Source organism: Ornithorhynchus anatinus, chromosome 18 (assembly GCF_004115215.2).
Source record: "Ornithorhynchus anatinus isolate Pmale09 chromosome 18, mOrnAna1.pri.v4, whole genome shotgun sequence".
Classification (NCBI taxonomy): domain Eukaryota; kingdom Metazoa; phylum Chordata; class Mammalia; order Monotremata; family Ornithorhynchidae; genus Ornithorhynchus; species Ornithorhynchus anatinus.
The window spans coordinates 14,981,351-15,006,141 of NC_041745.1; the positions used below are offsets into that span (position 1 = coordinate 14,981,351).

At 56.6% G+C, this 24,791-nt stretch overlaps 1 protein-coding gene across 5 annotated transcripts in view; it reads right to left on the bottom strand.

Moving 5' to 3' along the window:
• Positions 1-24,791, bottom strand: part of SFXN5 (sideroflexin 5) — an 82,338-nt gene that overhangs the window by 29,349 nt on the left and 28,198 nt on the right. For 2 of the 5 annotated variants that reach the window (XM_029046483.2, XM_029046484.2), the window contains exons 10-12: positions 10,993-11,083; positions 2,393-2,508; positions 1,694-1,779 (exon numbers count right to left, since the gene is read on the bottom strand). In XM_029046483.2, the coding sequence (XP_028902316.1) occupies positions 1,694-1,779; positions 2,393-2,508; positions 10,993-11,083 (293 nt within the window). The remainder of the gene's footprint in view (positions 1-1,693; positions 1,780-2,392; positions 2,509-10,992; positions 11,084-24,791) is intronic. The other 3 variants (XM_029046485.2, XM_039914650.1, XM_029046486.2) reach the window with 3 other exon arrangements.

Consider the following 24,791-nt stretch of genomic DNA (forward strand, 5'->3'; position numbering starts at 1 on the left):
AATGCCACGGTTATATTGTTAGAAAGCTGCTGTGCGGCCATGTAACTGAGGGCCAGGGAGAAGCCGAGGTCTCGGGAGACCCTGACGCTTCTGGAATCCTGAGGGAGGTCCTGGCTGGTGAAAACATCCGCTGGGCTGGGAAGCGTGACCTGCTTATCTGCAAGGCATCTGAGGCAGCGGGTGTGCCTTATTGAAAGCCCATCTCCTCCGAGAGGCCTTCCCTGACTAAGCCCTCCTTTCCTCTTCTCCCACTCCCTTCTGCGTCGCCCCGACGTCCCCCCTTGATTCGTTCCCCGCTCCCGGCCCCACAGCTCTAATGTCCGTATCCGTCATTTATTTATTTCCATTAATGTCTGTCCTCCTCTCTAGATCGTAAGCTCGCCGTGGGCAGGGAACGTGTCTGTTTCTTGTAGTACTGTTCTCTCCCAACCGCTCAGTACAGTGCTTTGCACGCAGTAAGCAGTCGATACGTGAATGAATGAATGGAAGTTAGAATAATCCTGGACTAGTCACTTCTTTCCAAATGCGATAGATAAAAGGGGAGGGGGAACAATGGTAATAACTGTGGTATTTGTTAAGCGCTATGTGCCAGGCACTATACCAAGAGCTGGGAGGGGAATATGAACAAATCGGGTTGGATGTGGTCCCTGTTCCTCATCGGGCTCGCAGTCTTAATCCCCATTTTCCAGATGAGGTCACTGAGGCCCAGAGAAGCGAAGTGACTTGCCCAGGGTCATTCAGCCAAGTGGCGGAGCCGGGATCAGAACCCCTGACCTTCTGACTCCCGGGCCCGGGCTCTATCCGCTAGGCCATCCTGCTTCTCTGGGTGAGAGACACGGAAATAACTTCACACCCACAGACCCAGGAGAAAATGGAGGCTCCTTTGTCACGGTGAGGAAAATTGTGGAGAAGCCCGGACCGCCTGCGCCCCGAGGAGCGGAGACGGAGAGAAGCAGCGTGGCATAGTGGACAGCGCACGGGCCTGGGAGTCAGAAGGTCATGGGTTCTAATCCCAGCTCGGCCACTTTTCTGCTGGGTGGCCTTGGGTAAGTCCCTGCCCTTCTCTGTACCTCAGTTACCCTCGTCTGGAAAACGGGGATGAAGACTGCGAGCCCCACGTGGGACAGGGACCGTCACCGATCTGATTTCCTCATATCCACCCCAGCGACTAGTACAGTGCCTGGCACGTAGAAAGCACTTAATAATAACGATAATAACTGTACTATTCGTTAAGTGGATCCCAAGCAGTGTGTAGCGTTCCCGCCGGCACGCTGCCTTAACTGAGGTCGCCAGCACCACCACCAAACCGAAAATCAGCCGCGAACGGCCGAAACCCCGGGTGCTGCTTTACAAGTACGGTGTACACTTCTGTCCCCCGGACTGTAAGCTTGTCGCAGGCAGGGAATGTGTCTGTCTGTCCTCCCCCAGTACGGTGCTCTGCACGCGGTAAGCGCTCAATAAACACGATCGAATGCGCCGGACGAACGAATGAACGTACGCATGGCGTTCGCAGGGCCGGGCGTCGGGCTTTGGGCCGGCAGTTGGTTGCGGGGTGACTGATCGCTGCTCTCTCGTTTGTCAATCTGGGGTTTCCCCTTCATTCCCCCCTGCCGCCCTCCTCCTCCTCCCCGCCCCCCCAGGGGCTCCCACTGCCTTCCCCCACCCCCCGGGCCCGCCCCCGGCTCCCACTTACTTTTCCAGGGCGGTCATGATGATCGGAGGTAGAACCAGGATAGGCATCGGTAGGACCACGCGGGTCAGGGCCGTCTCCATCAGCGCCTGCGAAGCCCAACGGAAGCCCTCAGCCCGTCCCGCCCCCGCTGGCCGGGGAGACCGAGACCGCCGCTGAGGACCCCGCCCCGCCGAAACCGCGGCTGGCCAACGGACCGGCCTCCTCCGCCCCTGGGCGCCCCCGGCCCCAACCGTGAAATCTGGCTCGGAGGAAGGGGTTTGGCGGGGATCACAGCTCCAATAGACCGTCCCCACAAAAAGAAGCACCCTAACCCGGCTCTCGCGTTCCCGCCCTGGACTAAACGCTGGGGAACGGGAGAAGAAATCGAATGCTTCCGAGCGTCTCTCTGTTAGTCCACGGGCGCTCAATAGTGCCTGACGTTGGGGGTCCGGGCAGGGAAACACCCAGCCAGCCGAGGCAGACGGGCGCCCGTCTGTGGAGCTCACAGTTTCAACCCCCATTTTACAGATGAGGTCACTGAGGCCCAGAAAAGCGAAGCGACTTGCCCAGACACGGGGCAGGGCTGGGATTGGAACCCACGTCCTCTGACTCCCAAGGCCCGGGCCCTCTCCATTAGACCGTGCCGCAAACCTGGTCCTCCCCGCCCTGGCTCCTTCCCCACCCCCACGACCCCCCACCCCGCCGCCACCCGGGACGCACGTGCTTGGCCGCGATTCTGGAAGAGCCGACGAGGTTCCCGTCTCCATCTAGGACGTCGATCCCTTCCTCCAGCTCTGTATGCCTCATCAGCACCACGTTGCAGATATTGGCACTTGCTGTTGAGGCGGGGAAGCGAGGGGAAACAGAGACAGAGGTAACAGCCTGAGGCAGAGGGGGGAAGGCAGGCTAAGCCCCCGCCCCCTAAAACGCTCTCCCTTGCTCCCCGCAAATCAGAGCGGCCTAGAGGCTTTTTCCGATCCCCAGAGGCCGAGAGAGCGGAATAAAAGCCCTCGCGGTACCCCTCACGCGTTCCACAGAGAGGAGGATCTCCTCAATATCCAGACGTTAGAGGGAAGGTCTGCAGCCTCGAGGGATGGAGCCCTCTGACCTTGAGACCCTCACCTCAGAAGGGCAGGTCTCCCATCCCACGATCATACACCCCTAGGGACCTAACTGTGGGGGCTCCGAGGGACCATCTCCTCCTACTTGAATGTCCTCCCGTCACCTCCCGTTAACGTGCCCGAAACGGAGCTCCTTATCTTCCCACCCAAACCCTGTCCTTCCCGTCCCGTCCCACCATCCTTCCTGACTCACATGCCCGGAATCTTGGCATTATCCTCCACTCCCGTCTCTCATTCAACCCACATATTCGATCCGTCACCAAATCCTGTCGGTCCCACCTTCACCACATCGCTAAAATCCGCCCTTTCCCTCTCCGTCCATATTTCCACCACATTAATACAATCGCTCATCCTCTCCCGCCTGGATGACCGCGTCGGCCTCCTTGCTGACCTCCCGGCCTCCCGTCTCTCCCCACTCCAGTCCCTACTTCACTCTGCTGCCCGGATCGTTTTCCCACAAAAACGTTCTGGACATGTCACCCCGCTCCTCCCAAAACTCCAGTGGATGCCCATCCACCTCCATATTAAACAGAAGCTCCTCTCCATTGGCTGTAAAGCGGTCCACCACCTTGCCCCTTCCTACCTCACCTCCCTTCTCTCTTTCCACAACCCAGCCCGCACACTTTGCTCCTCTGGAGCTGACCTTCTCACCAGGCCTCCATCTCGCCCGTCTCTCCGCCGACTCCCAGCCTACGTCCCACCTCTGACCTGGAACGCCCTCCCTCCTCTAATCCGACAACCGCTCTCCCCAGCCTCAAACGCTTATCGAAGGCCCATCTCCTCCAAGAGGCCTTCCCAGACTAAGCCCCACTTTTCCTCATCTCCCACTCCCTTCTGCATCGTCCTGACTTGCTCTCTTTGCTCTTCCCCGCTCCCAGCCTCAAAGCACTTATGTGTATACCTGTCATTTTATTTATTTGTAATTGATGTCTGTCTCCCCTACTCTGGCGTGTGAGCTCATTGTGGGCAGGGAATGTCACTGTTTATGGTTGTATTGTACTTTCCCAAATGCTTAGTACGGTGCTCTGCACACAGTAAGCGCTCAATAAATATGGCTGAATGAATGACCAAGTTAGCAAAACTGGGAGCGCTCCCGGGGCCCATCCCAATTAATCAATCAATCAATCATCTGTATCTACTCAGCACTTATTGTGTGAAGAGCACTGGTCTAAGTGCTTGGGAGAGTACAACACGGCAAAATAACAGATGCCTTCCCTGCTCGCGATGAGCTTACCGTCTAGAGGGGGAGACCGACATTAAGATAAATTACGATGTGGACAGAAGTGCTGTGGGGCTGGGTGAATAAAGGGAGCAAGAAAGGGGGACGCAGAAGGGACTGGGAGACAGGGAAGGATTCTCGGAGGAGGTGGGTCTTCGATAAGGCTTTGAAGGCGGGGAGAGTCATTGTCTGTCAGATAGGAGGAAGGAGGGAGTTCCAGGCCAGCGTGACCCGGAGTCCCGGGCCCTTCCAGGAGAGGGTTTTAGGGATATAGAGGGAGGTGGGGGCAATCATCTCAGCCACTTGGACATGGATTCAGAGCTGGGACCCCTGGATTTGGTGGTTTTACTCCCCAAGGGACACCCTAAATGGCACAAGGCAGATGCCGGGGGGGGGGCGGGGGACTGGGACCCCCTTTTTGGAAAATTGGCTGGGAGATCCAGCTACCCGCTCTGTAGCCGCATCGAATGAGAGTAATAATAACTGCGGTATCTGTTAAGTGCTTACTAGGTATCAAGCACTGTACTAAGTGCCGGGGTAGATACAAGATAATCAGGTCGCACGTGGGGCTTAGAGTCTAAGCAGGAGGGAGAACAGGTATCGAACCCCCACGTGACAGATGAGGAAACTGAGCCACAGAAGCTCGATGTAGGCAGGGAGCGTGTCTGTTCACTGTTACCTTGCACTCTGCCAAGCGCTCAATAAATACGACTGAATGGAGTGACTCGCCCAAGGTCACACAGCAAGCGATCCGCAGAGCTGGGATTTGAACCCGGGTCCTCTGACTCCCAGGCCCGGGCTTTCCCACTAGGCCAAACCCCTTACCTAGTCCGGGGTCACCGGGCTGGGCGGGGGCGCCGGGCTGGGCTCTTCCGCCCCGGTCTGAGATTCAGGGCGGGGGTAACCCCGACTCTGTCGCCCACGCCTCCAGAGCGCGCTCTGCAGCTTTCGCCTGCCTGGAGAAGTGGCGTTTAAAGTTTTAATATTTGCTAATTGATGTCAATTAATGTCGGATAATGAATGTTTAATTTTGGGGGGTGTGAGTGAGAGCGTGTGTGTGTCTGTCTGTGTGTGTGAGAGAGAGAGACAGAGAGAGAGAGAGAGTCGTGAGAACCCGGTAGCAATGAATTCTCTGCTGTGAAGCTGATTAGTGTCAACACATGCTGCTTTCTCTCCAGCATGGAAAAAACACGGGTTTGGGGAACGGGAGAGAGGGTGGACTCCGGTGGTGGAGCAGAACGCGGGTTCGGAAGCCCCCCTTGCCCGCCTCCACCGGGGGAGAGGCCTTCCCGTGGGCATGAGACGCTCCGCCAGGCTCGGTGCCCCGAGGAATCAGTCAGGATCTGGGTCTGTGGGCCACAGGGTTTCCCCACGAAAGGGGGGATCCATCAAATCGGGTGGTATTTACTGAGCGCTTGCCGGGTATCGTCACAGCACGTTTCGGCAAGAGAAGGGGTCCAGCTCCCAACTTCCGGTCGGGACGGCATTAGGCCGGGACTCCTTAAAGGCAAGGATCGTGCCATCCGTGTCTTCGGGCTGCTCCCCGGAGCCCGGCACGGTGCTCCGCACAGGGCAGGTGCTCAGTTCAGCACTCTGCCCAGAGTCGGTGCTCCACAAATACTGTTGGAAATAATAATAATAATAATAATCGGGGTATCTGTTAAGGGCTTACTAGGCGCCGGGCACCGTACTACGCGCTGGGGTGGATACGAAGCAAATCGGGTTGGACGCAGTCCCCGTCCCCCGTGGGGCTCACGGTTTCAATCCCCGTTCTACAGATGAGGTAACTGAGGCCCGGAGAAGTGACGTGACTTGCCTAAGGTCACACGGCAAACGAGTGGCAGAGCTGGAATTGGAACCCATGGCCTTCTGACTCCCAGGCCCGTGCTCTATCCACCGTGCCGTGCTCCTTCTAATGCGATGACGATATTCATTAACTACTTACACAATGCCCGTTTTACAGATGAGGAAACTGAGCTCCGAAAGTCAGGTGACTCGGAAAGTCCCAAGCCCACGCGGCAGGGAAGAGACAGACCCGGGACGAGCACCCGGGTCTAAGCGCTGGGGTAGACCCAAGCTAATCAGGTAGGACTCAGTCCATGGCCCACAAGGGGGTCACAGTCTTAATCCCCATTTTACAGACGAGGTGACCGAGACACAGGGGAGTGAAGTGACTTGCCCAAGGTCACCCGGCAGACAAGTGGCCGAATCAGGATTAGAATCCAGGTCCTTCTGACTCCCAGGCCCAGGTTCTATCCACTGCACTCCTCTCCATTGAAACCTCTACCACGTTAGCACCGTCTCTCATCTTATGCCGACTGGATTATTGCATCGGCCTCCTCTCTGATCTCCCATCCTCCTGTCTCTCCCCGCTTCGGTCTCGACTTCGCTCTGCTGCCTGGATTCTCTTTCTGCAGAAAGGCTCTGGGCATGTCACCCCCCTCCTCAAAAGCCTCCACTGGTTGCCCATCCACCTTCGCATCAAACAAAAACTCATCACTCTTGACTTCCAAACGGTCCATCCCCTCGCCCCCTCCTACCTCCCCTCCCTTCTTCTCTCCTCCTCCGGCCCAGGCCGCGCACTCCGCTCCTCTGCCGCCGCTCGCCTCCACCCTGGGCCTCCTTCTCGCCCGGCCCGCCGTCCACCCCAGGCCCACGTCCTCCCGCTGTCCCGGAACGCCCTCCCCCCTCCCCTCCGCCAAACTAACTCTCTTCCCCCGTATCAAGCCCTACCGAGAGCTCCCCTCCTCCAGGAGGCCTTCCCAGACTGAGCCCTCCCTTTCCCTCCGCCCTTCCTCCCCTCCCCGTCACCCCGACTCCCTCCCTTTGCTCAACCCCCCGTCCCCGCCCCACAGCACTCGTATATATCTGTATAGACTCATCATTATAATCCTATTCATTTTTTATTAATGATGTATAGATCGCTGTAATTCTATTTATTAATAATGATGCTACTGATGCCCGTTTACTTATTTTGTAAGACTGTGAGCCCGTTGTGGGCGAGGATTATCTCTGTTGCAAAACTGTACATCCCAAGGGCTCAGTACTGTGCTCTGCACACAGTATGTGCTCAATAAATACGATTGGATGAATGAACTGTACTGTACTGTACTCTCCCAGTTGCTGTGTACAGTGTCCTACCCGCAGCAGACACTCGATATATACCATTGATTGACCGATCGATCGACTGAACACTGATCCTTGCCCTTGAGAAGACTGGAGAAGCGGCATGGCGAATAATAATAATAATAACGTTGGCACTTGTTAAGCGCTTACCATGTGCCAAGCACCGTCCTAAGCGCTGGGGGAGATACGAGGTCATCAGGTTGTCCCTCGTAGGGCTCCCAGTCTTCACCCCCATTTTACAGATGAGGTAACTGACGCACAGAGAAGTGGAGTGACTTGCCCAAAATCAGAGCTGACAAGCGGGGGAGCGGGGATTAGAACCCATGACCTCCGACGCCCAAGCCCGGGCTCTTTCCGGTAGAGCCCGGGACTGGGAATCAGAAGGCTGTGGGTTCTAATCCCGGCTCCGCCGCTTGTCCGCTGTGTGGCCCTGGGCGGGTCACGTCACCTCTCTGGGCCCCAACCAACACCCGTCTGTGAGACGGGGACAGTCAGGCCCGTGTTTCTCTACCCTTTGGGAAGGGATGGGGACCTATAGAGAAGGCTGGCAGGGAGGGGTCTGGGGGTACCGGGTGTCCCGGGAATCCAGGGTACCGCCCGGGGAGGGGGGAGGATCACGGTTATCTCAGATGTCTTCCCTCAAGAGCCCGCCAAGATACCGGAAGGCAAATCCTTTTCTTCCCTTCCCCTTCTACCCTGGCAGGCAGTGACCTTTAATTAAACCGTCTGCCCAGGTCTCGAAGCCAATAAGTTCCACCTTTCAAACGGCAAAAACAGCAATTAGCCGGAGCGGTCCTCATGGCTCTGCACAATTAGGCGTGACAGCACACAAATAAAAAAGGACGGGAGAATTAATTAAGGGCTAAACAAATTAATTATGGGTCCCCAATCAATTCTGCTCGTGGCTTCCTCTCGCTCCCCCTTCTGACACCTCGATTTGAAAACAGAAACCTCCCATCACCGAGATCTTCCAAACCCGTCCCTACGCTAGGCCGGGCTCAACCTGAGAATCGGGGACCGTTCGGGGAGGGAGATAAATCCCTGCGGCTGGGCTCGGTCTTTTTCTTCCGCGGGACTCGTTAAGCGCCAACTGGGTGCCGGGCACTGTACTAAGCGCTGGGGGGGATCCGAGTTAATCGGGTTGGACACAGTCCACGTCCCACGTGAGGCTCACCATCTTAATCCCCACTTTCCAGGTGAGGGAACGAGGAACAGCCAACTCAAGTGACTCGCCCAGGGTCGCACAGTAGACTAGTGGAGGAGTCAGGATTAGAACCCAGGTCTGGAACTCCCTCCTCCTCCCCCGCATATGCCAAAACCACCACTCTCCCCACCTTCGAAGCATTATTTATGCTTACCGTAGGCCGGGAATGTACCTGCCCAGGTGCGCTGGACGGTGTTCTGTGCACACTGAGCGCTCAATAAATACGATTCCAAGAAGCCTTCCCTGATTTCCTCCTCCTCTTTTCTCCAGCTCCCTCTCCTTTCTGCATCATCCATGAGCTTCGAGTCGCACCCTTCGGGCATCTGCTATCTGCCCCATCCTCAGTCCCACATCACTTACGTACAGAGGTATTAATTATACGTTATAAATTATTTACTTCTATTAACATCTCTCCCCCCCAGAGCGTAACCTCACCGTGGGCAGGGACCGCGCCTACCAACTCTGCTGTATTCTACTCTCCCAGGTGCTCAGTACAGTGCTCTGCACACAGTAAGCGCTCGATAAATACATCGATGATGTTGACGATGAGGATCCAAGAATTAGAACAAGCAAACTCGAGGCCATATAAACACAACCGCACCTTGCCCGTGTCCAGTGGGCGTCTTCCCCCAAAGCAAAGCAGGGTGGCCTAGCGGACAAAGACCGGGCCCGGGACCCGAAGGACCCGGGTTCTAATCCCGGCTCTGCCCGGTGACCTGGAGCAAGTCACTTCATTTCTCTGTACCCCAGTTCCCTCATCTGTAAAATGGGGATTAAGACTGTGAACCCCATGTGGGACGGGGACTGGTTCCAACCTGATTAGCTTGTAATCTATGCCGGCGTTTAGAACAGTGCCAGGCACATAGGAAGTGCTTAACAAATTATTAATAGTAGGAATAATAATAATAAGTACAGCAGGGGAGGCAGGCAGGGAGGACCAACAGATAATATCTTCCCCGAGCTCTCGGCCCTGCTGCGGAGGAGAAGCAAGTCCGGACCACACTAACCTACTAATTCTGGTATCTGTTAAGCACTTACTACGTGCCACGCACTGTACAAAGCGTCGGGGTGGATGCAGAGCTAGCTCGAGGGTCATGCCTCCTCTCCCTCCCCCACCCTATACAGTCTCCAGTGATTTGGGGTGAGCAGCAAAGGGATCGCCCGGGGATCAGTCTGCACCACATCACCCCGGCTTCGCCCCCGCTTGACCCGGCCAGCATGCGGCTCGGCGTGCCCTCACCCAGCCTTCCGGGAACACTGCGATGGGAGTCCTGTGCAACCACCGTGAAGCGGGAAGGAATTCCCAGTGGCCCGGCTCCCCTGGGCGCAGCGGGTTTGGACCAGACTAACGACAATAATACTAATAATTCCGGCACCGGGGGCTCTGCCACCCAGAATGGAATCCCCCGGGGGACGAAGGACGGCGGCCAGGCCCAAGGAGTGGCAAACAAGGGTCAGAGGGGGGCACAGGCCCAGTGGGAGATAGCGATGTCCTGCTGTGGGAAACGAAACCAGCGGGATCCCCGGGTGGAGCCCCTTGCACAGGAGCCCCTTCATCTACTCCCGGCACAAAGGACCGGCTTGTAGCCCTGCTGACCGACACGGTGAAGGTTGGGGAGGGCCTTCCGGGGTTGAGGAAAGAACAGCCCCTCGGGAGTCGAGCCCCCGAGCGGCTGGATGAGGGGGAAAGACAAGGGAAACACAACGGGTCTCCGCAAAAGCCATCGGACGACCCTCAGCACCTCGCCGCTGCGAGGCTCTGTCTCATCACTCTGCGTCGGGCTTGCCCTCCTCGGGCCGGGCCACGGAGGAGGCCGCGAGCACCGTGACGCGGGAGACGGCGAGGCCCAGAGAGGTGGCCGAGGTCACAGGGCGAGTGGGAGGCTGCGTTCAGCTGCCAGGACCCCTGAGGGTCTCCCTTGCCCACATTCCGCCCTCAGAGAGGTTTAGTGAGGAGGCCAAGGCCACACAGCAAGTGGAAAGCGGTGCTCAAGTGCCAGAAGCCCTGAGGACGGCGGGGTGGTCCCCCCGGCCCCCCTACCTCTATGTCCCACTCAAGATCTAGGCTGTGGGGGAGCTCCGGCCCCTCTCACCCCGGCCTCTCAGCGGGGTGGGGGGAGAGAGCTGAAACGCCTCCCCTCTTCGAACAGGCTTTCAATCTGCTCCCTCCTCTCGGCTAGATCCCCCTCCGACTCCAAGTCACATCCCCCCGGCCTTTCCGAGCGGGATCGAATTCGCTCCGCTGAGCGGGTGAGGCACAATCCGCGCTGCCTCTCTCCCTCCCTCCTTCCGACGAGGCCGGGCCTAAAGAGCTATTCCTTTAACGGGCCTCTCGGAAGCATCCGCGGCCTTCATTAAACGTGTGGGGTTGCTACGGCAATTATCGGGGGTCGGGTTGGCCGGCTCCGTTGATTAGACCTCAGGAGTTCATCTGCCTCCCGGCGCTTGGGAGAACCAAATCCTCGGGTGGAGAGGAGGTGGGGAGCGGGGAGAGGCCGCTGGGGGCCACCCCCCGGCATCCCGGCGGATTTGAGGCGGGGGGACGCGGCCGGGAAGGGGACACCTAAGGCGGCGAGAGCCCACTCCCCATCCCCACCCTGGAGCCCACCCTGTCCAGCCCCGGGGTCCCGGGCCCAGCCCCGGGCCTTACCTACGGCAGGGAACGGCACGAACCTCTGGATGAGGAGGCGGGTGGCGGGAGTGAACTTGTTGGCCCTCTCCACCAGCACGTTCAGGCCGACCTGCAGCGGGACCGGACGGAGAGAGGAGAGAGGAGAGGAGAGAAGGCCGTGACCGTGGCGGTGGGGCTCCGGGGGGGAGGCAGGGGATCTCACAGAGAGCCCGGGACACCGGGCGCCGTCCTTGGAGGAGGGCGAGGGGGGGAAACGGGATCAGACAGGGAGAGGAGAGGAGAGAGGCCGGGACACTGGGGAGTGTGGGGAGGGAAACAGAGGTCCGGGCTGTGGAGAGGAAAGGAGAGAGGATATTTATGCCAGGGATCGTCGTTGGAGGAGGGAGAAGGGGGAAAACGGGATGAGACAGAGGGGAGAGGAGAGAAGCTGGGACACTGGAGATTGTGTGGAGGGAAAGAGAGGGCCAGACGAGGGAGAGGAAAAGAGGACATCTTACATGAGGGATTGTCCTTGGAGAAGGGTCCTTACTGAAGGCTCACCTCCTCCAAGAGGCCTTCCCAGACTAAACCGCCCTTTTCCTCAGCTCCCCTTCCCCTCCCCGTCACCCCGACTCGCTCCCTTTACTCTACCTCCCCTCCCACCCCCACAGCACTTGTGTAGAGATGTACGTATCTATAATTCTATTTATTTATAGTAATGCCTACTTACTGGTTTTGATGCGCATAGATCTATAATTCTATTTACTTATCTCGATGCCTGTTAACCTGTTTTGATGTCTGTCTCCCCCATTCTACGCTGTAAGCCCGGTGTGGGCAGGGATTGTCTCTCTTTATTGCTCAACTGTACTTTCCGAGCGCTTAGTACACTTCTCTGCACACAGAAAGCGCTCAGTATATACGACCGAATGAACAAAGGGTGAAGGGGGGAAACGGGACCGGACAGAGAAGATAGGAGAGAGGCCGTTACCCCGGGGACTGTGCTCGGATGAGGGAAAAGAGGGGGAAGAGGGACCAGACAGAGCAGAGGAGAGAGGGCGGGACACTGGGGATTGTGTGGAGGGAAACGGGCCCAGGCCGAGGAGAGAAAGGAGAGAGGATATTTACACCAGGGATTGTCCTTGAGGAGGGTGAAGCGGGAAACGGGACCAGACAGAGGACACTGGGGATTGTGTGGAGAAAAACAGAGGACCAGACAAGGGAGGAGAAAGGAGAGAGGACATTCACGCCGAGGATTGTCTTTGGAGAGGGGGTGGAGGGGGGTGAAGCGAAGAAACGGGACCAGACAGCGAGAGGAGGGTGGCCGGGGCGCTGAGGATCGTGCCCGGAGGAGGGTGGAGGGGAGGCAGTTACCAGATGGAGAGAGGAGAGAGGGTGTTACATCAGGGATCGTGGCGGGGGAATCAGAGGACCAGACAAGAGAGTGGAAAGGAGAGAGGACAGTGGTACAGGGGATCATCCTTGGAGGTGGGCGAAGGGGGTGGAACGGGACCGAACGGAGAGAGGAGAGAGGTCGTGATTCCGGAGGGTTGTGCGCAGGGGAAGGGCGAGGGGGGATATGGGGGATCAGGGAGACAAGAGAGGAGAGAAATCGTCACGCTGGGGTCCGTGCTCAAAGGAGGCCGAGGGGACACCAGACGATGGAGAGGAGAAAGACCGGCACACCGGGGACTTATGCTGGGGAAGCCAAGATCGGAGGAGGACGGAAGCCGTAACCCCGGGGGACGGCGCTCGGAGGCGAGCGGGGGGGGACCCGGGAACCAGAAACGGAGGGAGCGGAGAGGCCTTGACGCTGAGGGTGGGTGAGGAGTTGACACGGGGGGACCGTTCTCCGGAGACTGGACCGGGGAGTGTGGGATGGGGTTGGGGGTGGTGTTGGAGCAGAGTGGGAGGGGCGATTACAACCCAGCGGCCGCAGCGCTCACTGTACAGCCGGCGAGGTCCGCCTGGACCCAGGGGCCCCACCGGGGTGAGGACCCCGGATAATTCCCACTTGAGCCCAGTCTTGTGTCTCTCCGGCGCGGACGGAGACGCTGGAGCTCGGACAAAGCCTGACCGACCCTTGCCCTCCACACCGGCCATTTCCATTTCCCACTTCTGGGGGGCTACCGGTCTTCTCCGGAGCCTGGACCGCATGTAGGGTTGGCAGCATAGAACCTCTGTGGAACCCCGCACCCAGAGCTGGGGGCGATGGGCAGGGACCTCCAGAGGCTGCCATTTTGACGGGGAGACAGGACCCACGCACATCACGACTTCACCGGGACTCAGTTTCCTCAGCGGTAAAATGGAGATTCTATACCTAATAATAATAATAGCGGTATTTGTTAAGCGCTTGCTAGGTGCCAGGCACTGTCCTAAGCGCTGGGGTGGATACGGGCAAATCGGGTTGGGCACGGTCCCTGTCCCGTGTGGGGCTCACAGTCTCAATTAGCCATTTTACAGATGAGGCCCGGAGAAGTGAAGTGACTTAGTCACCATCCTAAAACTGCAAGCCCCAAGTGGGACGGAGACTGGGTCCAGCCTCATTATCTTGAACGTGCCCCACGCTTACTACGGTGCTTGGCGCGTGGTAAGTATTTAACAAATATAATTATTATAATCACTGCGTTCCCCCACCCCCGCCTACACACAATACCAAGGAAACACAAAGCACAAGGCCACAGCAGAAGCAAACAGAGAAATATCCCCAATTAAAAACTGAGAGAGGAGTGAGCTCGGTGATCAGAGCTGATCTGGGAAGGCTTCACGGCCAACTTCGGGGTGGCTTTTTCTCTTGGAAGACCCGAGTCCAGCAACCCCCTCCCAGGCAATTGTCCAGGCGATGCTGACCGGGAAGTAAGAGGGAATTAAGCCTCGTCTGTCTCCAGCTTGGCGTGTTCTAATTCCCTCCCCACCCCCTCCTCGGACAAGTCCGCGCCTTCACGGGGACAGGCCCGCCGCCCAGCCCCCTCCGCAACACCTCAGAAGCCTCGACGAGCTCTTCCGCCATCAGCTGTTCATGAATTCAGTAAGTCCGGGAGGGCAGAATCTTGGCCCTGGATTTTCCAACTTCAAAGCGGATTTTGCTGAGCAAACAGTGACTGTTTCTCCCCCGCACTTAAGCCATTACGGCGCGGCCATCTAATCTTTCACTTACTAAGATGTGAAACGTTTGATAAATACCTGTCTAATGCCAGCCCGCCCGGCCTTATTTACAGCCGTTCCACGGGTGACCTGCAGGATTGAGTTCACAGATGGGGGAAAAACAATTTTCCCGACGGCAGAAACAGACCCCCGATTAGCCGGGTGGGCCGGAGCCTCCGCCGAGAACTTCGGAGATTGGATTTAAATCCCTATCAACATTTAATTCCGTTCCGTCCTCCCAGCGGGGTGGGGGCTGAGCTTATTGGAGGGTCCCCCTTCCCCCCTCACCACCACTAGCCCCAGGCCGGATCCGGATGTCGGATGCGGAGCCGGATCCGGCCCGTTCTGGGGCTTGGGAGGGACCGCCGCTCCTTTCCTTCAGTCGCATTTACTGAGCGCTCACTCTGTGCAGGGCACTCTGCTGAGCGCTTCGCCTTCCGACTCCTAGGCGGAGCAGGCCTTGGGAATCTAAAATTCAGACCGATACTAATAGTATCTGTCTACAAGCTAAGCAGGTTGGACACAGTCACTGTCCCATCCGGGGCTCACAGTCTTAATTCCCATTTTCCAGACGAGGTCACAGAGGCACGGAGAAGTTGACTTGCCCAAGGCCACTCAGCAGACAAGTGGAATCCGCACGTCTGCTCCCGGTTTAAAGACTTCCCCGCGCCCAAACCCAGATCCCCTCTAGACTCATGGTAGGCAGGGAATGTATCTCTTTATCGTTCTGTCCTCCTCTCCCAAGCGCTTAGTACAGGGCTCTGCACCCAGTAAGCGCTCAATAAATACGACTGAATTAAACGAATGGACCAGTACACACGTGATGTCACCTGGGTTGTGCGGACAGAGCCCGGGCCTGGGAGCCTGAAGGTCAGGGGTTCTGATCCCGGCTCTGCCACTTGTCTGCCGTGGGCAAGTCGCTTCACTTCTCTGGGCCTCAGTGACCTCATCTGGAAAACGGGGATTGAGACTGTCAGCTCCACACGGGACGGGGACCGCGACCAACTCGATGCGATGGCACCCAGCTCACTGCTTAGGACAGCGCCCGGCACGCTGTAAGCGCCTAATAGACGCCATCGCTATTACAGCGGATAATGTCCAGAGGGCTGTTTTTTAGAGGTTCACAGATTTCCAGCAACCCTACAGCATTTCTCCGGAAGGGCCCTCAAACTCCCACTCTATTCCAGAGCCTTAGCGTTCCCCTCCCAGGCCCACGGGAACATTAACATTGCTTCGGAGCTGTGAAATTCAGTCAGAGGAAATGTGGTGGGAAATAAAAGAACCAGACATAAAAAAAAGTCCAGCTCCGTATTGGTGTCAGACAGGGGAGAGGTCAGCTGAAATCTGGACTGTCTGGGATAAAAACCACTTGACGGCTGCGTGACTTTGATCAAGTCCCAACTTCTCTGTGCTTCAGTGTCCCCACCTATAAAATAGGGATTTCCTGCCTGTTTTAGACCGTGAGCCCTATTTAGGATAAGAACCGTGTTGTACCTGGTTATCCTGTCTCTACCCCGGTTCTTAATAAACACAATTATTATTAGATGGCTAGGCACCCTAAGTGTGTGTGTGTGTTGATGTGTCCGGGCTCCCTAATCCCGAGGGATCCATTACCGCTGAAATTCTGGCTCTGGTTTCACAGTTCACGTTTCTCAGGAACGGTCAGTGCCTTAAATCCTCATTTCCTCTTCTCTCGCTCCCTTCCTCGCGGTGGAATTTGCTCCCGTTATTCACCCCTCCCTTCAGCCCCACGGCACTTTCGTCCATATCCGTAATCTATATATATATTCACGCCTTTCTCCCACTCTAGACTGTAAATACGGGTCTGGGAGTCAGAAGGACCTGGGTTCTAATACCGGCTCCATCACTTGTCTGCTGTGTGACCCTGGGCAAGCTGCTTCACATCTCAGTAATAATAATAATGCTGGTAATTGTTAAGCGCTTACTATGTGCAGAGGACTGTTCTAAGTGCTGGGGGAGATACAGGGTCATCAGGTTGTCCCATGTGAGGCTCACAGTCTTAATCCCCATTTGACAGATGAGGTAACTGAGGCACAGAGAAGTGAAGTGACGTGCCCACAGTCACCCAGCTGACAAGTGGCAGAGCTGGGATTCGAACCCATGACCTCTGACTCCCAAGCCCGGGCTCTTTCCAAGGAGCTACGCTGTCAGTGACCTCATCTGTCAAACGGGGATGAAGACGGTGAGCCTCACGTAGGACAGGGACGGTATCTACCTGATTAACTTAGTAACAATAATAATTTACGGTATTTTTAAGTGCTTACTATGTGCCAGGAACTCTACTAAGCGCTGGGGTGGATACGACCATATTGCATTGGACACAGTCTCTGTCCCACTTGGGGCTCACAGTTTCAATCCCCATTTTACAGACGAGGTAACTGAGGCACAGAGAAGTGACCTGCCTAAGGTCAGGGAGCAAACGAGTGGCAGGGCCGGGATAACTTGTATCTCCCCTAATGCCTGGTGCATAGTAAGCGTTTAATATATATATTAACAGGGAACGTTTCTACCAACTCTGTTTTACTGGACTCTCCCACGTGCTTAGTACAGTGCTCTGCACACAGTAAATGCTCAATAAATACCACCGATCGATCGATATCTCAGGGTCAGCGTCTGGACGCCTCCGCCCTCCCTGTGCCCAGGCCTCCGCGCCCAGAGGGCACTAGACAAGCACAGGGTGAGGCTGATACGACGGCCTTGGTTCACTCAATCGTATTTACTGAGCGCTCGTCGTGTGCAGAGCACTGTACTAAGCGCTTGGGAGAGTCCAATACAACAGTCAACGGACACATCCCCTGCCCACGACGCGCTGGCGGTCCTCCTCGCGCCCCCGTCGACCCAACCGCCGCTATTTCGGAGAACGACAACCCACGCTCGGAGTTGGATCCGTACCTTCCTCCTCCTCCCGCTTCTGGCATCGCCCGGCCGGGCTGCCGGAAGACGGGCATCCCTGGGAGCTGGGACTCCCTCTGCTGGTTTTCCCGGTTCGGGATTGCAGAATTCCTGGCAGGAATTAAGAGCTACACGCAGCAGCGGGTACAAGCTTGCATCAGCAGTAGCATTTACTGGACACCGATGATAGTAATAATGATGATAATACTACTTCTTAAGTGCTTACTATAATAATAATAATGTTGGCATTTGTTAAGTGCTTACTATGTGCAGAGCACCGTTCTAAGCGCTGGGGGAGATACGGGGTCATCGGGTTGTCCCACGTGAGGCTCACGCTCTTCATCCCCATTTTACAGATGAGGTAACTGAGGCACAGAGAAGTTAAGTGACTTGCCCACAGCCACACAGCTGACAGGCGGCAGACCCGGGACTGGAACCCTTGACCTTTGACTCCCAAGCCCGGGCTCTTTCCACTGAGCCGCTGTACTATAATAATAGTGATATTTGTTAAGCACTTACTATGTGCCAAGCACTGCTCTGTGCGCTGGTAATCAGTTGTCCCACCTAAGGCTCACGGTCTTAATCCCCATTTTACAGATGAGGTACAGAGAAATTAAGTGATTTGCCCAAAGTCACACAGCAGACAAGTGGCAGAGCTGGGATTAGAACCCACGTCCTCTGGCTCCCAAGCCCGTGCTCTTTCCACTGAGCCGCGCTGCTTCTCTATGCGCCGAACACCGTACTAAGCGCTTGGGAGAGTAAGGTACAACAATAAACGGATGCATTCCCCGCCCACAACGGGCGGACGGTCCAGAGCGGGGAAGACAGGCATCAGATACAAATAAATAAATCAGTTTGGACCCCATCCTTGTCCCACCTGGGGCTCGGCTGAGAACCAGAAGACGAGAAGCAGCACGGCCTGGACGACAGAAGTCAGGAGGACCCGGGTTCTAATGTCGACCCCGCCGCTTGGCTGCGTGACCTCTGGCGGGTCCTTCGCTTTTCTGTGACTCCGTTACCTTAATTTGGATTAAGACTGTGAGCTCCGGGAACTGGGTCCAACCTGATAACCTTGCAGCCACCCCAGCGATTAATAGAGTGCCTGGCACAGAGCAAGCGCTTAACGAATACCATCAAAAATAAAAACCGGTCCCGGAGGAGCTACCGAGGGTGGGCTGGTATTCCCATGCCTGAATGGAGTGGGGCCTCTGCATCCAACAGAAACTCCGCACCGTTGTCTTTAAAGCCCTCCGCCGCCTTCCTCCCTCCTACCTCACCTCGCTACTCTCCTACTCCATCGCAGCCCGTACATTTCGCTCCTCTAACGCCAACCTTCTCACTGGACCTCAGTCTCATCTATCTCACCCCCCACCTCTTGCCTACGCCCTGCCTCTGGCCTGGAACTCCCTCCCTCCCCAAATCCGACAACTACTCTTCCACCCTTTCAAAGCCTTTACTCAAGGCCCAGGTCCTCCAAGAGCTGACTAAAGCCCCCCTTTTTCCTTCTCCCACTCCCTTCCGCGTCGCCCTGACCCGCTCCCTTTATTCATCTCCCTGGCCCCTCGGCACAAATCTGTAATTTATCGATTTATATTAACGTCTGTCCCCCATTCTAGACTGAAAGCTCGCTGTGGGCAGGGAATGTGTCTGCTTACTGTTGTACCGTACTCTCCGAAGCGCTCAGTACAGACCTGGGCACACAGTAAGCACTCAATAAATTCCACTGAGTGAATTCACGATCGGACCCCTGGCCTTCTCGGTCCTGTTCGACAAGGGTCCCGGTGGGACACCTGTTGCCAAATCCCCCGGCTCGCCCTCACCTCACGGCGAAGGGCCGCACGGAGCCCGGCAGCGATCGAGCACCTCCGGGGGTTGCCCATCCACCTCCACGTTAAACAAAAACTCCTCGCCATCGGCTTTAAAGCCGCCAAGCACCTCGCCCCCTCCTACCTCTCTTTCCCACTACAATCCAGCCCCGCACACTTCGCTCCTCTAGTGCCAACCTTCTCACTGTACCTCCATCGCACCTATCTCGCCGTCACCCTCTCGCCCACGTCCCGCCTCTGGCCCGGAACGCCCTCCCTCCTCATATCGGACAGACACTGCCACTTCAAAGCCTTATTGGAGGCCCAACTCCTCCATGAGGCCTTCCCTGACTAAGTCCTCCTCTCCTCTTTTCCCACTCCCTTCTGCGCCGCTCTGACTTCCTCCTTCCTCCCATCCCCACAGCACGTATGCATGTACCTGTAATTTCTTTTACTTATTTATATTAATGTCCGTCTCTCCCCCTAAACTGTGAGCTCGTCGTGGGCGGGAATGTGCCTGTTTGTGGTTCCACCGTACTCGCCCCAAGCGCTTACTACAGTGCTCTGCACACAGTAAGTGCCCAATAAATACGACCGAATAAGTCGCGGTGTAATGGCGGTCTTGGGGCGCTTAAAGGAGACTCAAGCAGGGGTCTTAAATGCCTCACTCCCCCTACGAGTTTCAAGAAGAGCCGGTTCCAGCCCGCAAGCGGTAGGGAGCTGAACTCGGGTCGCGTGAAACAGATGAGCGCGGTTCCAGGCAGGAACTTTTCCCTGCGCCTGCCTCCGAGTCATCCCTCCGGTTAAGATGTTCCTCCCTCAAAGCCCACCTCCTCCTGGGGGCCTTCCCCGGTTACCCCACACAGCAGCCAATCAATAGCATTTATCGAGCGCTTACTACATGTACAGCACAGCCCTTGGGAGGCTACAATACAACCCGAGTTGGCAGACACATCCCCCTGCCCACAACCTGCCTGCCGTGTGACCGTGGGCACGTCGCTTCGCTTCCCTGTGCCTCAGTTACCTCATCCGTAAAATGGGGATTGTGACAGTGTCCAACCCGATTTGCCCGTATCCACCCCGGGGCTTAGTAAAGTGCCTGGCACGTAGCAAGCGCTTAATAAATGGCACAGTGGTTATATTATTATGACACGGGAGGTTCTTAGGGACCAGAAAGGGCACCAGGATGGCTCATTTCCGGTGGCGGGCAGAGCGGGTGAGATGACCTCTGCGGGAAGAAGCCTCCAGATCAGCAGGAGAGGCTGGGCTGCGGGCGCTGTACATTGCCTGGCACATAGTAAGCGCTTAACAAACACCATCGTTATCATCACTCCCTCGTCGGTAAGATGGGGATGAAGAGCGTGAGCCCCAAGTGGGACAAGGACTGCGTCCAATCTGATTAGCTTGTATCTCCCCCACCGCTTTCCACTTCCAGGCCCGTGCTCCACCCACTAGGCCACACGTCCAAGCACTTATTCCAGTGAGCGCTCAATAAATACGATCGACTGATTGACCGCGCCGGCCGACCGGCTCCCGACAGGGCCGGTTTGGCGAGGCTGCGGAGCCGAGGTAGAGAGGAGACGCGGGTCTGGGATACAGCGGGGAGGGGGACGGGTGCGTGTTCCCTCCCCCGCCCCGCCTGAGACCTCGGTTGCTGCTAAGGAGCGGCGGGGCAGGCCGAGGGAGCGGGAGGGGGCCGCCGGCTCCCGCTCCCCACCCTGATTACCAGCCTCTCACACCAAATTCACAGGTTGTCAGGGCCGCGACCCCAGCCGCTCACAAACAATTATCGGGGCCCGGGAGCTGGATGAGAAAAGGCCACAGGGGTGCCTTTTCCTAGGCTGGGCTGCGAGCGCCGGGGCGGGAGAGAGAAAGAGATTGCGTGTGAGTGCGTGTGTCTGTCAGAGGCGGGGAAAGAAAGGTGAAGCGGCACTGCCTGGTGGACGGAGCCCGGGGCCCGGGGGTCGGAAGGACCTGGCTTCTCATCCCCTCTCCGCCACTTTTCCGCTGGGTGACCCCGGGCGAGCTGCTTCACTTCTCCGGGCCTCGGTGACCTCATCTGTAAAATGGGGATTGAGGCTGTGAGCCAGGCTGCTTCCCTAGACTGTAAGCTCGTTGTAATCAGGGAATGTGTCTCGTCGCTTGGTGTACCGCACTCTCCCAAGCGCTCAGGATGGAAGCGTTCAGGAAGTATGACCGAGTGAATGAACGACCCCTCCCGGTTTGAGGAGTCCAATCTCACAGCCGGATCCGGAGCAGGGCCTGGAATGGGTCCTCGACAGGGAGAGGTCCGGAGGCAGGAGAGACAGTGGATACTTGGAAGTCTTTTCGGGAAGGTAAAGGGGCAGAGAATCCCAGCCCTAGGAGGCCGACGCTCCCAGCTAAGTATGCAGTCAGTCGGTCGTATTGATTGAGCGCTTACCGCGTGCAGAGCACCGTACTAAACGCTTGGGAGAATACAACAAGAGGGAGACTCATTCCCTACCCACAACACGCTTACAGTCTACAGGGGGACAGACATTACGGGGAAGCAGCGTGGCTCAGTGGAAAGAGCTTGGGCTTCGGAGTCAGAGGTCATGGGTTCGACTCCCGGCTCTGCCACCTGTCAGCTGTGTGACTGTGGGCAAGTCACTTCACTTCTCTGGGCCTCAGTCACCTCCTCTGGAAAATGGGGATTAAGACTGTGAGCCTCACGTGGGACAACCTGATGACCCTGTATCTACCCCAGCGCTTACAACAGTGCTCGGCACATAGTAAGCGCTTAACAAGTACCAATATTATTATTATTATTATTACTGTAAATCAATACATTATAGATATATACTTAAGTGCCGTAAGGGGATGAATTAAGGGAGCAAGTCAGGGTGAAGCAGAAGGGAGTGGGAGATGAGGAAGTCAGGGAAGGCCTCTTGGAGGAGATGGGCCTTCCGTAAGGCTCTGAAGCGGGGGGAGAGTCACCGTTTGTAGAATATGAGGAGGGAGGGCGTTCCAGGCCAGAAGCAGGACGTGGGAGAGACGACGGCGGCGGCGATGCGATCGAGGCACAGTGAGAAGGCTGGCATTAGAGGATCAAATTGTGTGGGCTGGGTTGAAGTAGGAGAGTAGCAAAGTGAGGTAGGAGGGGGAGAGGTGGTGGAGGGCTTGAAAGCCAATAGGGAGATTCTGGGGAGGGTCCAGGACGGACGAGCCAAGGGGTGGTGAGCTCTTACCCACCCCGGGACCCTGACCCCCACCAAATCGGCCCAAAGTGCCCCCCAAAAGCCTTCTTTTTGTGGTATTCGTTCAGTGCTTCCTATGTGCCAGGTGCCATACTAAGAGCGGGGATAGATACAAGCAGAGTCAACTCAGACACAATCCCTGCCCCACATGGGGCTCACAGTCTTAATCCCCGTTTTACGGATGAGGACCAGAGAAGTCACGTGACTTGCCCAAGGCCGCACAGCAGACAAGTGGCGGACTCGGGTTTAGAACCCAGGTCCTGACTCCCAGGCCCAGAGTTTAACCATTAGGCTAACGCTGCTTCTAAAGGCGGGGAATCCCGCAGGAGCCTTTCCCCTCGAATCCCCAAACGAGGGTCCCGTCCCCATGGTGTCCCCCAGGAAAGCCGGGATCGGGATCGGGCCCGCTCTAGTCCCAAAGCCCAGGATCCTGAGGAAATCAGGCCCCAGGCCAGAAGGAAAAGGAATCACCTCTGCCACTTTTCCATGACTTAGCCGGGGCGGGATTCGGATGAGAGCAAAAAGATCACGCTTTCACTCATTCTGGTAGCAGGGGATGTCCCTCCCCAGGCTGTGGGGAAAAGATTAAGAGCCAGGAGAGTAGTATGGCCTAGTGGACAGGGCATGGGACTAGGAGTCGAAAGGTCACGGTTTCTAAACCCAGCTCCGCCACATGTCTGCTGTGTGACCTTGGGCGAGTCACTTCACGTCTCTGGGCCTCAGCGACCTCATCTGTAAAATGGGGATCGAGACTGTGAGCCCCACGTGGGACAAGGACCCAGTCCCTGTCTGGGTCCAATCCGATCTGTTTCTATCCACCCCAGCGCTTAGTGCGGTATCTGGCCCGTAGTACGCGCTTAACAAATATTGTAATTATTATTGGTAGTAATAGTAATAGCACTGCAGGTCTTGGGTTTGAACCCAACTCAGGTGGCAGCCAAAGAGAGATATGTAATAATAATAATAATGAAGATAATTATGAAATGTGTCAAGCACTTACTATGCGCCAGGCGTCGTACTAAGCACTGGGGTGGATACAAGCAAATTGGGTTGGACATAGTCCCTGTCCCACATGAGGCTCACAGTCTCAATCCACATTTTACAGATGAGGTAACTGAGGCCCAGAGGAATAATAATGATAATTATTATTATGGCATTTGTTAAGCGCTTGTACTAAGCACTGGGGTGGGTCCAAGCAAATCGGGTTGGGCACAGCATGGGGGCTCACAGTCTCAGTCCCCATTTTCCAGATGAGGAAACTGAGGCCCAGAGAAGTGAAGCCACTTGCCCGAGGTCACCCAGCAGACAAGCGGCAGAGCTGGGATGACCTTCTGACTCCCAGGGCCGGGCTCCATCCACTCCACTACGCCGCTATGTTTCTCCGAGGTCAAATGGGATGCAAATTGAATACAAATTAGCCCGCCCTGTTGGGATGGGACGGAGAGGTAGGGGGAAGACAGGTGACCTTATCGGAAGGCAAAGCGGCATTTCAGCAGTGGTGCGGCCAGGACCCCGGAGCAGTTATACCTTTTCCTCCCGGTCCAGGGCCGCGTCCAAGGGGCTGGCTGGCTGACCCAGAGGGACGGTGGGACTCGGATGATTAATACCGGGGCCCAGCCAGTGACGGGGGGGGGGGGGGGGGGGGGGGGGGGGGGAGGGAAGACTTGACACTTGTTTTCAGGTCACTGGCTCCTAATAGGCTCTCCCCGGGAGGCGATTTGCTGCTAATTGACAGCAGAGATCAGTTAATGAGGCCGAGCCCACGGGTCCCAGGGAACCGGGACACATCGAATCAAATCATCAAATCGCAAACCCCCTCCCCTCAGCACTGGGATCGCAGGGGGACAGGGATTTAACCCTTTCCTGAAACCCAAGGGTCACCCGTCATCTCGTCGTTGGCCGCCCCGCTTCTTATTGTGATACTTATTAAGCACACGTGCTAGGCCGTGCACTCAGGACCGGGGAGGATACAACAAGCAGATCGGATTGGGCACAGTGGTCCCTGTCCCGCGTGCGACTCACGGTCTCGATCCCCGTTTTCCGGATGAGGGAACTGAGGCCCAGAGAAGCGAAGTGACTCGCCCAGGGTCACACAGCAGACAAGTGGCGGAGCTGGGATTAGAAACCGTGACCCTTCTGCCTCCCAGGCCCGTGCTCTATCCACTACGCCATGCTGCTTCTGAGTAGGAGCCTCTCTGCCGGAGTCAGGTTGGGGGTGGGATGGGGAGAGAGCCTTTTTTATTGTATTTATGTGCTTCCTGTGTGTCAAACACTGCTCTAAGCGCTGGGGTAGGTACAAGTTGGGTCGGACACAGTCGCCTGTCCAGCTTGGGGTTCGCAGTACAAGTAGAACAGGTATTTACTCCCGATTTTACAGCAGAGGCAACGAAAGCACAGTGAAGTGAGGTGACTTGCCCAGGGTCACCCCGCAAGCAATGGACGGATCTGGGATTAGAACCCAGATCCGTCTGACTCCCAGGTTCTCTCCACTGCCTCTTCAGACTGCAACCTATTCCCTTCCCCAAGACGAAGCTAAAGCCTCCCTACTGCAGCCTCTGCCTGCACGTGAGCTGTCAACAGCCCCTCCGTCTCCCCATTCCGAGGATTACAACCCCTCCTTTCTGTCTCTTTCGTTTTCTGCCCCTTCGACCCCTCCTCCAAGACCCCCTGCCCCTCCTACAGGAGTCACGCTCGCGACAGGACAAGGTACTCGAGAGGATCCAGCTGACCGGACCGTCTCCTCGGCCGTGGACCCCCGGTT